The sequence below is a fragment of the Corapipo altera genome, unplaced genomic scaffold (genome assembly GCF_003945725.1).
Source record: "Corapipo altera isolate COAL_440 unplaced genomic scaffold, ASM394572v1 44, whole genome shotgun sequence".
NCBI classification, from domain to species: domain Eukaryota; kingdom Metazoa; phylum Chordata; class Aves; order Passeriformes; family Pipridae; genus Corapipo; species Corapipo altera.
Window position 1 is genome coordinate 19,453,253 of NW_020884880.1, and position 13,470 is coordinate 19,466,722.

Here is a 13,470-nt window from a genome sequence, read left to right on the forward strand (position 1 = left end):
CTTCTCTTCTCTTCTCTTCTCTTCTCTTCTCTTCTCTTCTCTTCTCTCTTCTCTCTCTTCTTTCTTTCTTCTTTTTTTTTCTCTTCTTTTCTGTTAAATATTCCCTATTACTTATAACAACACGTAATGCCTAGTTTGGTGCTATGGTCTGTAGAGAGAGTAATATGAAGTTTTTAAATTAAAATAAATATTCAACAGCAAGATGTGAACATCAAATTACTTGGTACTGATACTTGTTTAAGCATACTGTTTTTGTTTGGGATTGGGTTTTGGTTGTTGGTTTTTTGGGTTTTTTGGTTTTTTGTTGTTCTTTTACTAATCTTATTGACATATCTTTAATTTAAAAACTATGGCTAGAAAAAAATCATTAAAAGACTGTACAGATTTTTAAAAATTTACTTCCTTTCAAATAGAATAGAATATAGACAGTCTCATTACTTATGTTGTATTTGGGAACTTTAAAACTTAATTTCCAGAACTGGGAGATATATAGACACAGGTAAAAGTAAATTCTCATGGTTTTACTAGTTTATTTGGGTTTAGATCACTATCTGTGGCTTTAAAAAAATCATAAAAGTCTATGGCTTTGATAATTTTTCTCCTACAGTGCATTTCCTGGTTCAAAATAGTGCTCAGATGCATTATAGTTATCCCCCAAATGCATTTAAACATAGGGTCTTAGATCCTCTTGTGATCAGCACCAAAAACATACTGTTGAAAGGAATTTGAAAATATACTTCACAAATTATCTAATCAGAAGGAAATTTCTAATATCATGTGAAGCTGATGTCCTTCCCTTTCCAGCAGGAGTGTTGAATACCTGTATCTTTCAATAGAAGTGTTTGAAGCACCCAGGATATTTATCTTTTATCCAGAATATTATATTTGGTTATATTTTTGTTCTATCGATTATGAAAAAATCCCTAATATTAAAAAAAATTTATTTAAGAGTGCTCTTCTCCCAAGTTTACCTTGACTCCAATGACATTCTTTTATAGAAAACCTGTCCCCTAGAGGCTTTTAACATGTAACAATTCCATTAGTTATATTTTTATGAAATAATAGTCTCAAGCAACATTTTGAAACATGTCTATCTCAGATGAGAAGAATAATTCCAAACATGTTCTACAACAGAGGAGTGCCACAGCTTTTTGAAGAAAAAGTAGATGGAATTTATAAGTGGGGACCTGAGAAAAGTATATTTTTATTGGGCCTCTGCCTAGATATGACTAATCTTTATGGATAAAACAAGAGAGAGTGTAATATCTGAATCGATGTGTGCAGATAGGTTCAACTCACGTGTAGGTGCCTGCCATAAGCATTGCCACCTAAGTGGTTCATGTTGATCAGAATTTTAACTAAACTAAAACGAGGGTCTTGTTATAACAAGTATGATACAATTTTAGTAATATATGTACTTGCGCTATGCCTCTGATTCTTCCCAGTCAGTCAGTGGGCTAATCATCTTGAAGGACACAATTTGAATGGGTTATTTCTGAAAAAGGAGTATTGTGGGCAACTGTAAATTATAATTTGTACTTCAGTGGCCCTGAGATAGATACCATCCTGATTAGTAATGAGTGGCTATCTGACCAACCGTGGCACGGCCAGGAGGGAAGTCTCTCCCCACAGGCTCATACTGCAGGAAGCACGCGAGGACTCAGGTGGGGCGGATGAGGGATGGATGCAGTTGTTACTCAGCAACACGTCTGAAGGGAACATGTATAGAGGGCTTTGTCTATTGTGCTGCCTTTTCAAACCGAGTCGATAATGCCAGTGTCGGTTTCAAGCGAAGCGTGTGCCAGATTACAGATAGCTGGCAATGGCATTTGAGAACCGCTAATTGTGAAACTTGAGAAGAAAATGTGCACATTCTTTTTCAGAGTGCTATTCGAATGATGGCCTTTTTATCCCAGAACACTGTGGGTTTCACTTTTATTCTCTTCCCTCATAAAATGCATGAAGTGCACTGAGTCTCTTTCACTTGGCAGCTTATATATTGCATTCTTTGCAAGGACTGCTTTGGCTTGTTAAAATGTACCCCATGTATTAAAATGAAATTGTCACTGCTGTGTGGTGCAACATAACATGGTTTGACACCAAGTGCCTGCAGCTACAGAAAACAGACTTTTATTGCATTTATTCTTTCAGAGACAAGAGTCTCTAAAGGCTCGGTGCAGACATTCGCTTAGTTAAATCTGAATGAAGCCAAAGTGAACAGTCTAAGTCGCTGTCTTTGTGCTTGTAGAAATAGCCCAGCCCACATGATATGCAGTGATACAACATGGAAGGGGCAATTTTTAATTACTTCACTTGAAACAAAAGGATGAAAGACTTTGACTTCCTCAAAGACTTAAACAGGCAAGCAGAATCCTTAAATTATTTTTTTTCAGTGGTATGGGGTGGTCCTTCGAACTCTGGCAAAATTGTATCCTGGGAGACAAACTGCTACTGCTCTATGTGAGCCACTCTTTCCAAAAACCAAATGCCATGAAGCATGGTGGATAAATTCATTTAAACGAGATATAGACTGGTGAGAAGTAAGCAATATATGTGTCAGTGGAGTTATTTTATGGAGAGCACCTGGAGGTAACCACTGGTGTATTGAAGGAGCGCTGGACATAACACTATTTTTCTAAGAAATTATTAGCTTTACATTTCTCTCTTTCCTCTTTTCAAGGTTTCTGTACCCGCTCTGTAGCAAAGTCAACCGTTCTCTGAACTAGTATGCAGTTAATTTACAAGACCTGAAAGAATGGTAATTTCCCAGATGTGGTATAACCATGATTTGGGATTTGACTAGTAGCTTTGTATTCCTTATATTTCTTAAAAAATATGCATACCAATTCACTCTTAATGCTTTAATGTCTCAATGCTGAAAGTTATCCTGAGGTCATATGAGATGAAGAGTAAGACATTTTCCCTGTCAGTGTTACATGTAAATTATTATCTTCACCCAGTATTTGGCTTCATGTTGTAATGGACGTATATGCATTACCTTTGGTTTTGCTATACAGTCTGTCTTTGCAGGTTGTTTTTTAACATTGTAATCCTCAATAATTGTTGTTTCATTCTCTGTGTTCTTCTCCAAATTCTGTAATTCATTTCTTTTATGCTGTTTGAAGTTATTTTGGATATACAAGGAATCTACAAACACATCTTTTGCCTTTCCAAGCAGTACCTGAGAGCATAAAGACTCTCCTTGTTCAGGGTGATTCCCCAGAGGGAAGAGGAGACTGTTCGTTGACACTGTTGCAGCTCACACACAGCCCGGAGTGCAGCTGCAGACTGTGAGGGTGGCAGGTCCTCCTCCCAAGTCACACTGTATCATAATGAGCTCAACCCGTTTCTCCGCAGAAATCAGCAAGAGCGGCTTTGAAGATTTCTCTCAGCATCTGTGCTTGTCCTTTTTTTCTCCTTTTGCTTTTTGTTTTTGCTGACTGAGTACTTTCATAATAAGCTAGTAACACATATAGGCTCTACCCATATTCCACTCTCTTCTCTTTTGCAGAATGGAGTCTACAGAAAAATGTGAAGTAGTAATTCAACATTTTAATGGCAAATATCTGAAAACCCCACCTGGTCTACCAGGTAAGTCTAGCCATCTTTGTGAAATTTAAAATTCACTGAAGAGTTTAGAATACAGAAATACTGAAATTTGTGTTGAGAGTGTCTTAAATTACTGCGCCTGCTAAAAGGACATATAACTTCTCTGGTTGAAGCCAATAATTTATGACCTGTAGCATCTTCTTTCTTGCCCAAGTTTGTATGCTTCAAGCATTTGTACCTGACAACAGTAAATTTAAGAACATATAACATTAATGTTGTTGTTTAAATATTTTAATATTAAATGTTGTTGCGTTTTTTTTTCCCCAATTAGAGTAGAGGCCACATAATGCTGGTGCTTTTCTAACAAACTAGTAATATACTTAGATGAGCAACTATGTTATATGTTATAAAATAGTCAGGATTTCAGGATGTAGTAACTTTATATTCTTTACACTTACTGGTTAGTGTTGCTAAATATTATACTTTTTCATACCATTTGTACTTGCCATAACTTATCGAAATCCTGATGTTTTCTCATAATACCCATAGAATACACTCATTGGTGTGTCTTTGCCACATTGAAAGTCAAGTTTCAGCCATTATTTTGTTTTTTCAAATCTTCAGCTGTCATCTGTGTGTCCCTCAGCTGTGCAAAGTTTAGCAATCAGTTGTCTGATACTTAGTGCTAGACAAGACCTCCCCAAGGCCACAGATCTGCAAAGATATCTCATTTGGATTGTCTGAAGAGCTGCATCCAATGAGCAGGAAATACTTGCAAGAATTGTGTCCTAAGTTATTATCTCTTTCTCCCTCTCCCTCCCCAGACTTTCATTAAAATATTTCCTTTTTTGGTTGCTTTCATTAAATTCCTCCTTATTCATTATCTAGTTCTTTGTGCAGAAGATGTACTAAATACTCTAATTAAAAAAGAGCCATCTGCACAGCTACTGTGTACATTAATTGAGTGCTGCAATGCACATATAAATTTTAGTCATATCACCTTCATGAAAGAATATAACGCTTTTAGTACATGCTGCAAGACTCCATTTTATGATTTCTTTTTTGAAAGTAGTCACTGACAATTTTTCTCAGCACCACCTAATGAATTACACCACCAGCTTTGTGAAGGGCAACAGAATTGGGCTGCATAGAACAATGGGCAAAGCAACATAGGCAGAGAACTTAGCATGCCATTCTGTATGCATAAATTGAGTCCCAGCAGTAATCTGTTTAATATCATAGCAACACCCAATGGAAAGAGTGTGAATAGCAAGGAATTAGTAAGTCTAGCTTTGTCATGATAACCCTGCATGGTCACATTCCCAGTTGTCTCAGAGAAACATCATTAGATCCAGAAATAAAGTAGAATATTCTTACAGAGCCTGCTTGAGACAAAAAAGGCTTACATGGTAAAGAACGAAAGCTTTTTTAATTTTTAAATTAATCGGGAATATACTGGGTATTCAACATCAACAGTATGGAACATCAAAATAGGAGTCTTGATAAGATAGCATGATTACTTACTTCTGTTCCAAGAGATACACTGAAATTGGATTTTAATGGCTATGATTTCTGATGCTTTCTTAAAGGACATTAATCAGCTCTTAGTTTCTTGAAGAAGGTGTCCATGTGGAAAGATTATCTGCAAAGTTTCTCTTGTGATTATTTTTATCAGGTGGCATTTAGTTGCAAGGATTATTTGGGAAGTTACCATTTTAAGAGTTTTTATTTATCTTAGTACTGTTCAGACTCAGGTATAGCCTAAAGCATCTTGTGGCAAAGTCACTGAACCAGTAAGTGAACTCACTCAACTATGCACTAGGTAAGATCCTATTTTGTACTTAAGTTTTGGGAGGCAGATTTTGTAGCTCCAAACACAGAGCATTAGAAATTGTCATAGGGTATTTAATCCACATAAAATAGACTATTTGTGCCTCATTGTTAGAATAGGGCACTCTTTAAAACCATAATTATAAGATTTGTTGTATTCAACCCTTGCAGTCGAGGTGATTCAAAGGATCATATTAATTTACCTTTGATCCAGTGCAAAAGAATACTCACTCTTAGTTTCTTGTTCTTGACATAGATTCCTGTTAAGGCTTGTACTCGGTTTATGCATCTGTGCTATGAACCTGTATTTAATACTCTCAGCAAAGATAGGAGTGTCTCACTTTATTCCCCTCTTCGCAGTTGCTTATCTTCCTGCATGGAAGAGGAAGGAAAATCAAATCTCCTCGTGTACTTGGAAAATCACAATCAGAGTCTGAAAATGATACTCCCAGCATCTCAGTAATTGGCATAAAAAGAGAATCATCTCTAGTTATTGCCGTGACCTCTTTATGGATAGCAGTTAAAAATGAGGAGCTGGAGAACATTAGCAGAAGTATGTCACACTATCTGTTAGTAACCTCTGCTTCTCAGAGACCTACTCTTACGGAGAGAGGAAATGAATCAATCCTTTTAGGGTTAAATTACATTGATTTTGGATTTTCAGATGGATTTCTTTCAGGTGTAGCAGTGAACTGGGAGGGTTTGCATTTTTGTCCACATCTCCTCTCATCCAAGGTCCAGTGTTCTGGGTCAGGTTTGCCAGCTAATAGAAGGTTACATGAGGCCCATCAAGAAGGAAATCAGCCTGCTGCAGGCCATTTTGTACTGGCCTGAGGCAGTAGGATTGTGAATCAGACAAATCATTTTGGCAACTCGCTTCCATCTGCGCTGTGTTCCCCAGTTGGATTCCCCGAGTTGTGATCCTGGTGTTGTTTCACCCATACACCTTGTGGAATGTATGTTTGTAAGATTACCATGTTTACAGAATAAAATACTGATGTGTTCCAGGGGCAGTTTTGCCTGATTACCAAGTCATGACGGAAGAAGGACTGGAGTAGGTAGCTTTCACATGATGCTGAACACCCGTCAGAAAGATTGGGCACTATGGCTTTGGCTTTCACGGCAGAATAAATTGTGGGTCATGAGTTAGTTATATCTGCCCAAAGAGTTATCTCAAACATTAATTTTGGATACAGAGCTCTTTTTCAACTGTTTTTTTTTTCTTGGCAAATGAGATGTAAATTTAGTTGGATATGTATTTTTTTTGTTGTTGGAAGTAAGAAAGAAGTTACAAGAGAGTAACTGTTGTGTATCTGGATGTTTGAGTCCAAGTACATCTAAGCTGATCCAGCCCAACAGTACAGCAGGAAAGCAGTGTTGTATCTTCAAGAAGAGGAGGGTACACAGGACGCTCTGGAGACTCTGTATTCTGCATGTTCCCAAGGCAAAAATACATTTATCCCTGTTTGATTTTCTAACTTCAATTACTGCCTGTTGTCTCTTAAAAATCACAGAACTGAGCACTTGCAGCTCCAAACCACTCTGCTTCAACTCAGTGATAATGTATGGGTTATTTTCTGACTCTTGAAATATTTTGCTCATCAGTTGTATAATTCCTAGGTAAATTGAGCAGTATTGTGTCTGTGTTAGTGAATTATTCTCATTAAGGTTCCCTCTCCATCTGACTCCTTGGCTTCATTCCATTCCAAAAGGAATTGTTCCGCTGTCCTGCTTGCTCAACTAATAAGCATTTCATGATGTTCAGTCTTAGATGTACAGTACAAAGTAATTGGTTGGCCCATAAATAATTAGTTAATATCTTTGCATCTCTTTCAGACTGAGAAAGTACAGTTGTCTCCAGAAATCTGCAAAATCTCAATGCCTGGCAGATTCCATGTGAACTTCATAAATATTCTGTGTAGCTTTGAGTGATTATTATTTTAGTGGGTTTTATTTGTGAGGTTTTTGTTTTCCCTTTACTAGCACTGCTTTTCTGAGATAAATAGACCAAGACCTGCTGGGTATATTTTCTCCCTATAGAGAGTGCAGCCTTATGTGAAACTTATTGCATAGGCCCCACATTGCCACTCTGTAAGAGAAGTCAGCAAATTAATGCATCAGACTGTAGCATTGTACATCTCCATCAAGATGTGAAGAGCACTACTAATGATGAAGGTAGCTTGCTCTCTCTTTCAGTGCTGCATCTGTTTTCATTGGTGAATATGAAAATCCTGCTAATCTATGACATCTTGCAATCACTGAATTCAAGTAAAAATTCCTAGCTTGTCTGTCAGTAACAAATTGATTTCTCTTTGGATGGGCAAGCTTAGGGTATGATATTTACACAGGGCTTTTGTTCATCTCCCGGTATCCTTGGATGTCTTTAGATAACTTCATTTTCTCTTTCTGAATAAGTGCAAAGATTTAACAAGTTCTTACTTTTCTCTCTGGAATTTCACGGGAACATGCCTCAATTGCAGTAATTATCCTCTGCTGATGCATCCATTATGCTCCCTCACAGCATTTTCTAGTCATTATAGTACTTCCTAAATTTCATTTGCTTTGTAAATACTTTGAGTTTTCAGAAGACATTAGGCCAGTTCCTATTTCAGGGAAAATTTAAAACAATTGAGACACATGAATGCTACAATACATGGTCAAGAATATTCTTTTGTAGGGGCTTTTGTTGCTAATTCTAAATTCAGATTAAAAAAATATCTGATAAAAAGGAAGAAGAGGGAAGTGCTATCCTTGTGTAGGTTAAGAAACCCACAAGTAACAAGTGATAGTGGCATTTTGATACCGACTTTTACTAGAGCAAAAACTCTTAAAGGGAAAGAAATTATCTGCAACAATACGGATGTATTTACAAATACCTCGTATCTTGCTTTAATCGTTAATGGCCATACTTTATTTTTTTTTTTTCTTAAAAGGGTCCTAAGCACTGCATTTTTATGGACTCATTTCGCCAGAATGAATGGATATTTTCTGCCTCTCTACTTAGTTTAAATATTTCTCTTAGGTCATCTCTTACATTCTTCCACCACAGAGAGTAAATTCAAATAATTAATCTTTGCTTCAGAGAAGTAGAACTTGGAATACTCTATTTAGAGCAGCATGTTTTCTAGGAGATTGTGGCTAAAATGGTCATGAGAAAGCAGTATTCCATTTGAGAGTTAACTGTGAACTGGGTATTAACGTCTTCCACTGTTTTTCTCTTAGTGGATGAGCTAATACTATTTAGTTTCTCATTAGTGAGGCTGTAAATTGTGGGGGTTTTAGTGAATGAACTTAAAATGTTTTGTCTGATAACTTTTTTGCCCCTATTTCTTGGTGTTTATCTTTTTATTTAATTATCTGTTCATATATATGCATAAAACTCTGAGAAAACTCTTCCAAATCTATATTCTTGGGGCACTACCTAGCTGTCTGTATATATATATATATGTTTTTGCTGTTTTAAACAACAGCCAAAACTCTAAACCTACAAACTGTAGGTATGGGTTTGTAGTTACCTTTAAACATTTATTGAATGCTACAGAAAACCTAGAATAAAGAGTATTCTGCTAGGTTTGGTACTGGAAATACTCAGTGAAGCTAGTTTTAGAAGGAGGTTGTCTATTACATATTGTTATCCTCAAAAATTGTCTTTATTCAAACACCCCCAATTCTCTTGCTTGTATTCTCAGTTCCCTTCATGTATATGATATTAGTTATCTGAATCTCTTATATTGTCTACCTTCTAAGAATTCAGGTTTGTTTTTTCATTGTTATCTGCTGACTGCACTATATAAATCCTTCCCTCCTGTATCAGAAAATACGATCCACGTAAAGACTTCTTAAAAGAAACCCTATTTAACAAATTTTCTATTTATTTGTCCTGTTTCCAATTACTGGCTGACATTTTTTATGGAATTGCTGTTATCTTTCACATTCTGTGCTCCACTGATGCACATGCTCAGCTCATTGTTAGGAGAAATTTCTTTCACATTTCAAACCCTCTGAGCGTTTTTTTAATGTCTGTTGGTTCCCAGTCTTAACTCCTTCTGTCACTGTCCTGCTTGAGTCCTTGTGATGACCATGAGGCCAGTGTAACTGTTCGGTGCAGAATGGGCTCTGTGGACCTATTGCCTGGGTTGTGTTGGATGTTAAGGGGTGCCTCAGTGCTATATACAGCTCTCAGAAGACAGTGTCCCTAGGGAAATAAGTTTTCGTTTTTCAGACATCACATAACGGTTAAGATCACACAGACTTTGTAGAAGACGGTCATAAAGATGGACTTTATAACCAAGAAACTACAGAATGGGTACTGAATTAGTGGAAAATATAAAACCTTTTTCTTAGAAAACAGTTCCTTAGTTACATCTCTGAGGCTTTGGTTTGTGGCTCATGCAGGCTTTCTATGATGTGGCCAACCTCATTGCTGCTCCGTGTTCTGCTCTCCCTTTTAGACCCCGGCTGTCACACGCTACGAGCTCAGGCTCCTGGCTTTGCCCTCCTTACGGTACTTGACCAAATCTCCTTTGTAGTTAATCCAGCCTGTACCAACTCTGCAGCAATAGATTTCCAATAGGTTGTGACTTCGACTGAAATCAAGTATTTCTTAGACTTGCAAAGCTTCTCTCCTTTAAAACATAGACTTCAAAAGTCTAATGATATTTGGGTTTTTTTCATGGCATTCTTGAGAATTTCAAATGTTAAGTGTGTCCTTTTGTATCACTGGACAAGACTGGTTTCCCTATCTTTAGCTCTTTTTTTTTTTTCATTTCTTCAGAACTACGTTTATGTAACCTTCAGTTGTCCTTCCTGTGCTGACATTTGTGTAGATGCTTGTGGTTTCATCGCACACATTTCCGTGGCATGCTGCAAAGATCCATTCCAAATTTCCTAGATTTCTTGGATCTTGAAGATCGTGTATAATTTATATTGTTTGAAGGCAAGGGATATTTTTCTACCAAAAAAAAAAAAAATTTCCTATCTACTCAAGATTTTATCACATTTCCATTTAGTTCAAAAAAGACTCCCTTTGGTTAGGAGGATACAGAATTAGATGTTTACCCAATAAACCCCAATAGCTGGTATGTGCTTATTTCTTGGAGGAATGCAAGTTGAGCTATTTTGTGTTTCAGATATTATGTGTACCAGTGCTAAATCATGTACTTTGAGCTCATGAGGGAAGTTGTGTGAGAGAAGACAGAGTGTTGACATGTTCTAAAGCCTGCTTTTCCAGAAATATATAAACTTGTGGATGATGGGGGCAGTCTCAAAGATCTGATATGTTACATATTTATGTTGTGTTTCATTTGAGCTTGTACTGGTCTGTAGGTTCTTTGGAAAAAAACTATATCTTTTTGTATTTTAAAAAAACAGAGGATAGAATCCTGAGCTTTGTAATCTGGCTGTATAATTAAGGAGGAAGTCTTTCACAGGGTTGGGGTTTTTTTATTACTTTGTAACTAGAAGTAATAAAAAATGCATAAGATCAGTTTGTGATATCACAGAAATTCAGGTCATGGCGTATAAAGTAGCAGTACTGCAGTTTGGATTAAGATCTTTCACTTGGTTTATAAGAATGAAAGTTAGAGAACAATATGGCATATAAATGAGAAAAGATTATTCCTTGTTTCTTCCTGTCACAGTATCACCTGTCATATCTTTCCCAAGATTTCTAGAAGTCTGCAGCATAAACAGAGAACTGCATTCCTTTCTCATTCACAGTATCTAGTGGCAATGAACTGTGCCAGAGTTTATCGAAATTAATTTTAATATATACCTTCTTTCTTTTAACTCAAAATGCATTTTTTGCTGTTAAGAGTAAATCCTCCAATTCAGAAAATCTATTCCGTTCCTGTGTAATGGCGGATATATTTGCTTACGAACCAAAAAAGTCTCTTCTATGTATTACTGCTGTATAACCAGCACAGCTGAGAGCGTGTGTACTGAATTCTGTCTTGCCTCATACATCAGCAGGAAAAGTGTCAACAAGTTTCTGGTCCGGGGACAGTGCTGTTCCTTGGATGCACTTGTAAAATCCAAGACAAGACAGACGAGTTGCACAGGTGGTATGGCAGGCAAAATTTATGAGCCAGAAAGACTCACAGCTTGAATTTCAGATTGTTTAGGTCTAAAGGGCTGGCAATTTAAAACAAAGCAAAACAAGCAAATAAAAATATGCAAATCAGAGCATGAAACAATGTGGAACATTGTAAAGTCGTTTATACATTATTCAAATTTCAAGGAGGAATTCTGCTTTTTCATCAGCTGTGGCCAGTGGTGGCACAACTCCTCCTGTTTCTTCCTCTCCTGCGTTACTGTATTAGTCCCTTCAGGACACTTTAAATGATGGAGTACATCTGCTTTGCAGACCCTACTGCTGCAGTATACTGTTGTCACACCTGAGCCAACTAGTTTAAAACTCATTTAAAAAGGCAACTTGAGAAAGGCTGAGCACAGATTAACTGCTCGGGCTTGTAGTGTGTTATGCTCAATAATAATAATATCCAGCAAGTGTTTTACATGATTTCTTTTTTTTTAGCTGAGGAAAATTATTTCCCTTTCAGACCTTTCATGGAAAAATTCTTCCTTTCTCTTCACTGCCTCTCTCACACTTTTCCACTTGATTTCACATTAAATACCTTTAAATTTGAAGCATAGTGAAGTTTATGTCAGAAGTATCAGTCTGAACGTTTGCCCTGTAAATTCCAACTAGCCTGAACTAAAATGTTTTATTGAAGCTTAACAATGTACAAATACATATTTTTTGACACATTCCTTTCGACATCCATATTTCAACCAGAAGTGGAAGCCTCTGGGATAGGCCTTTGCAGATGTCCCAATAATTGATTTTTGTCCCCAGTTGATTTTTCACATGTTTTGGAACACCACTGAAAATCAATAAACATCCAGGCAATGTCCCTTCAAGCACACTTGGGTGGCCATAAGCCTCATGGAGGATCTCAGGTAGGTTTGCCCTATCAGGGCTGGAACAGTAAAAATACATTTTTACTGGCAGAGCTTGTAAAGAATTTGGTGGCTTGAAAGAGAGGATATGTATCCCAACTTCTGAGTAATTTTGTGAGCAGAAGCCAGTCTGCAGGTGCTTGGTGTGTCCTTAAGTGTTTTGGGAAAAATTTGGTGCTGATACCTTTAGGAATGACTGTGTAGTGAGAAAGGGAGCGTCATAAGAGAGGGAAGGCACACATATTGGGAAATATGTACTCAGGGTCTCTCCTCCCTTTCTAGTCTTGCCTTTCTGCCACCCTCTCTCTCTCTCCGTCCCTGCCACCAGAGGAGTATTGAGCACTGAGGACTCTCCTGCAGGCCTTCCCCCCCAGCATGAAGTGGCATGAAGTGTCTGAAGTAGCGTGTGAAGATCTTTCCCTTTGTGATTCATCCAAAGTAAGATGAGTGGTATCAAAACAGCAGTTTCCATATGTTTTGAATACCAGAAGCCTCTTGCATAATTGAAGCCTCTCTCTTCCCTTTCCATATGTTTTGAATACCAGGAGGCTCTTGTGTACTTGAAGTCTCTATCTCCCCCTTCTCCTCCTCAAATGGTACTGCAAAACAGAGAAAAGCAATTCAACCTGAAAGCACTGGGAAAGCAGGAGGCTGACATTCTATTTGATTTTGGCTTTGTTTGTCACAATAACAATGTCATTATGCTGGTCAGCAGTCCTTAGCAGCTGTAAAAGCCCCATTTCTTAGCCATTTCTCTTAGCCTTTCTTGTTTGAATGGCAGCATTTGATCACAAGATCATAGAAAGGTCTTTCGGGGGTTCAATTATAGGAACTTGAAAGAGGAGCAAAGCAGCCTACATTTTCCTAGGACTGCCTCACTCTCTATGATGTGTCTGCAATTTACCTTCTGCAGTGTAAGAGACATCAAGAGGGAGGGGAAAGGCAGGAGATATCTGATTTTAAATTTGTCCTTTTTGTTAAAGCTCATTAAAACAGCATTTTATAAAATGTAGCTTTTCCCCTACCACCCAGTCTATAATTCTCAAGTATATATTGTTTTCAGAATTGCTGCTGTTCAGCAAAGACTAAGAAACCAAAATATGAGATAGAAAAGGGGAAAGGAGTAATTTA

General features: G+C 37.3%; 1 protein-coding gene across 7 annotated transcripts in view; it reads left to right on the forward strand.

Moving 5' to 3' along the window:
- Positions 1 to 13,470, forward strand: part of RBMS3 (RNA binding motif single stranded interacting protein 3) — a 596,100-nt gene that overhangs the window by 448,752 nt on the left and 133,878 nt on the right. For all 7 annotated transcript variants that reach the window (XM_027639205.1, XM_027639210.1, XM_027639206.1 and 4 more), the window contains one exon: positions 3,512 to 3,591. In XM_027639205.1, coding sequence (XP_027495006.1) covers positions 3,512 to 3,591 — 80 coding nt within the window. The remainder of the gene's footprint in view (positions 1 to 3,511; positions 3,592 to 13,470) is intronic.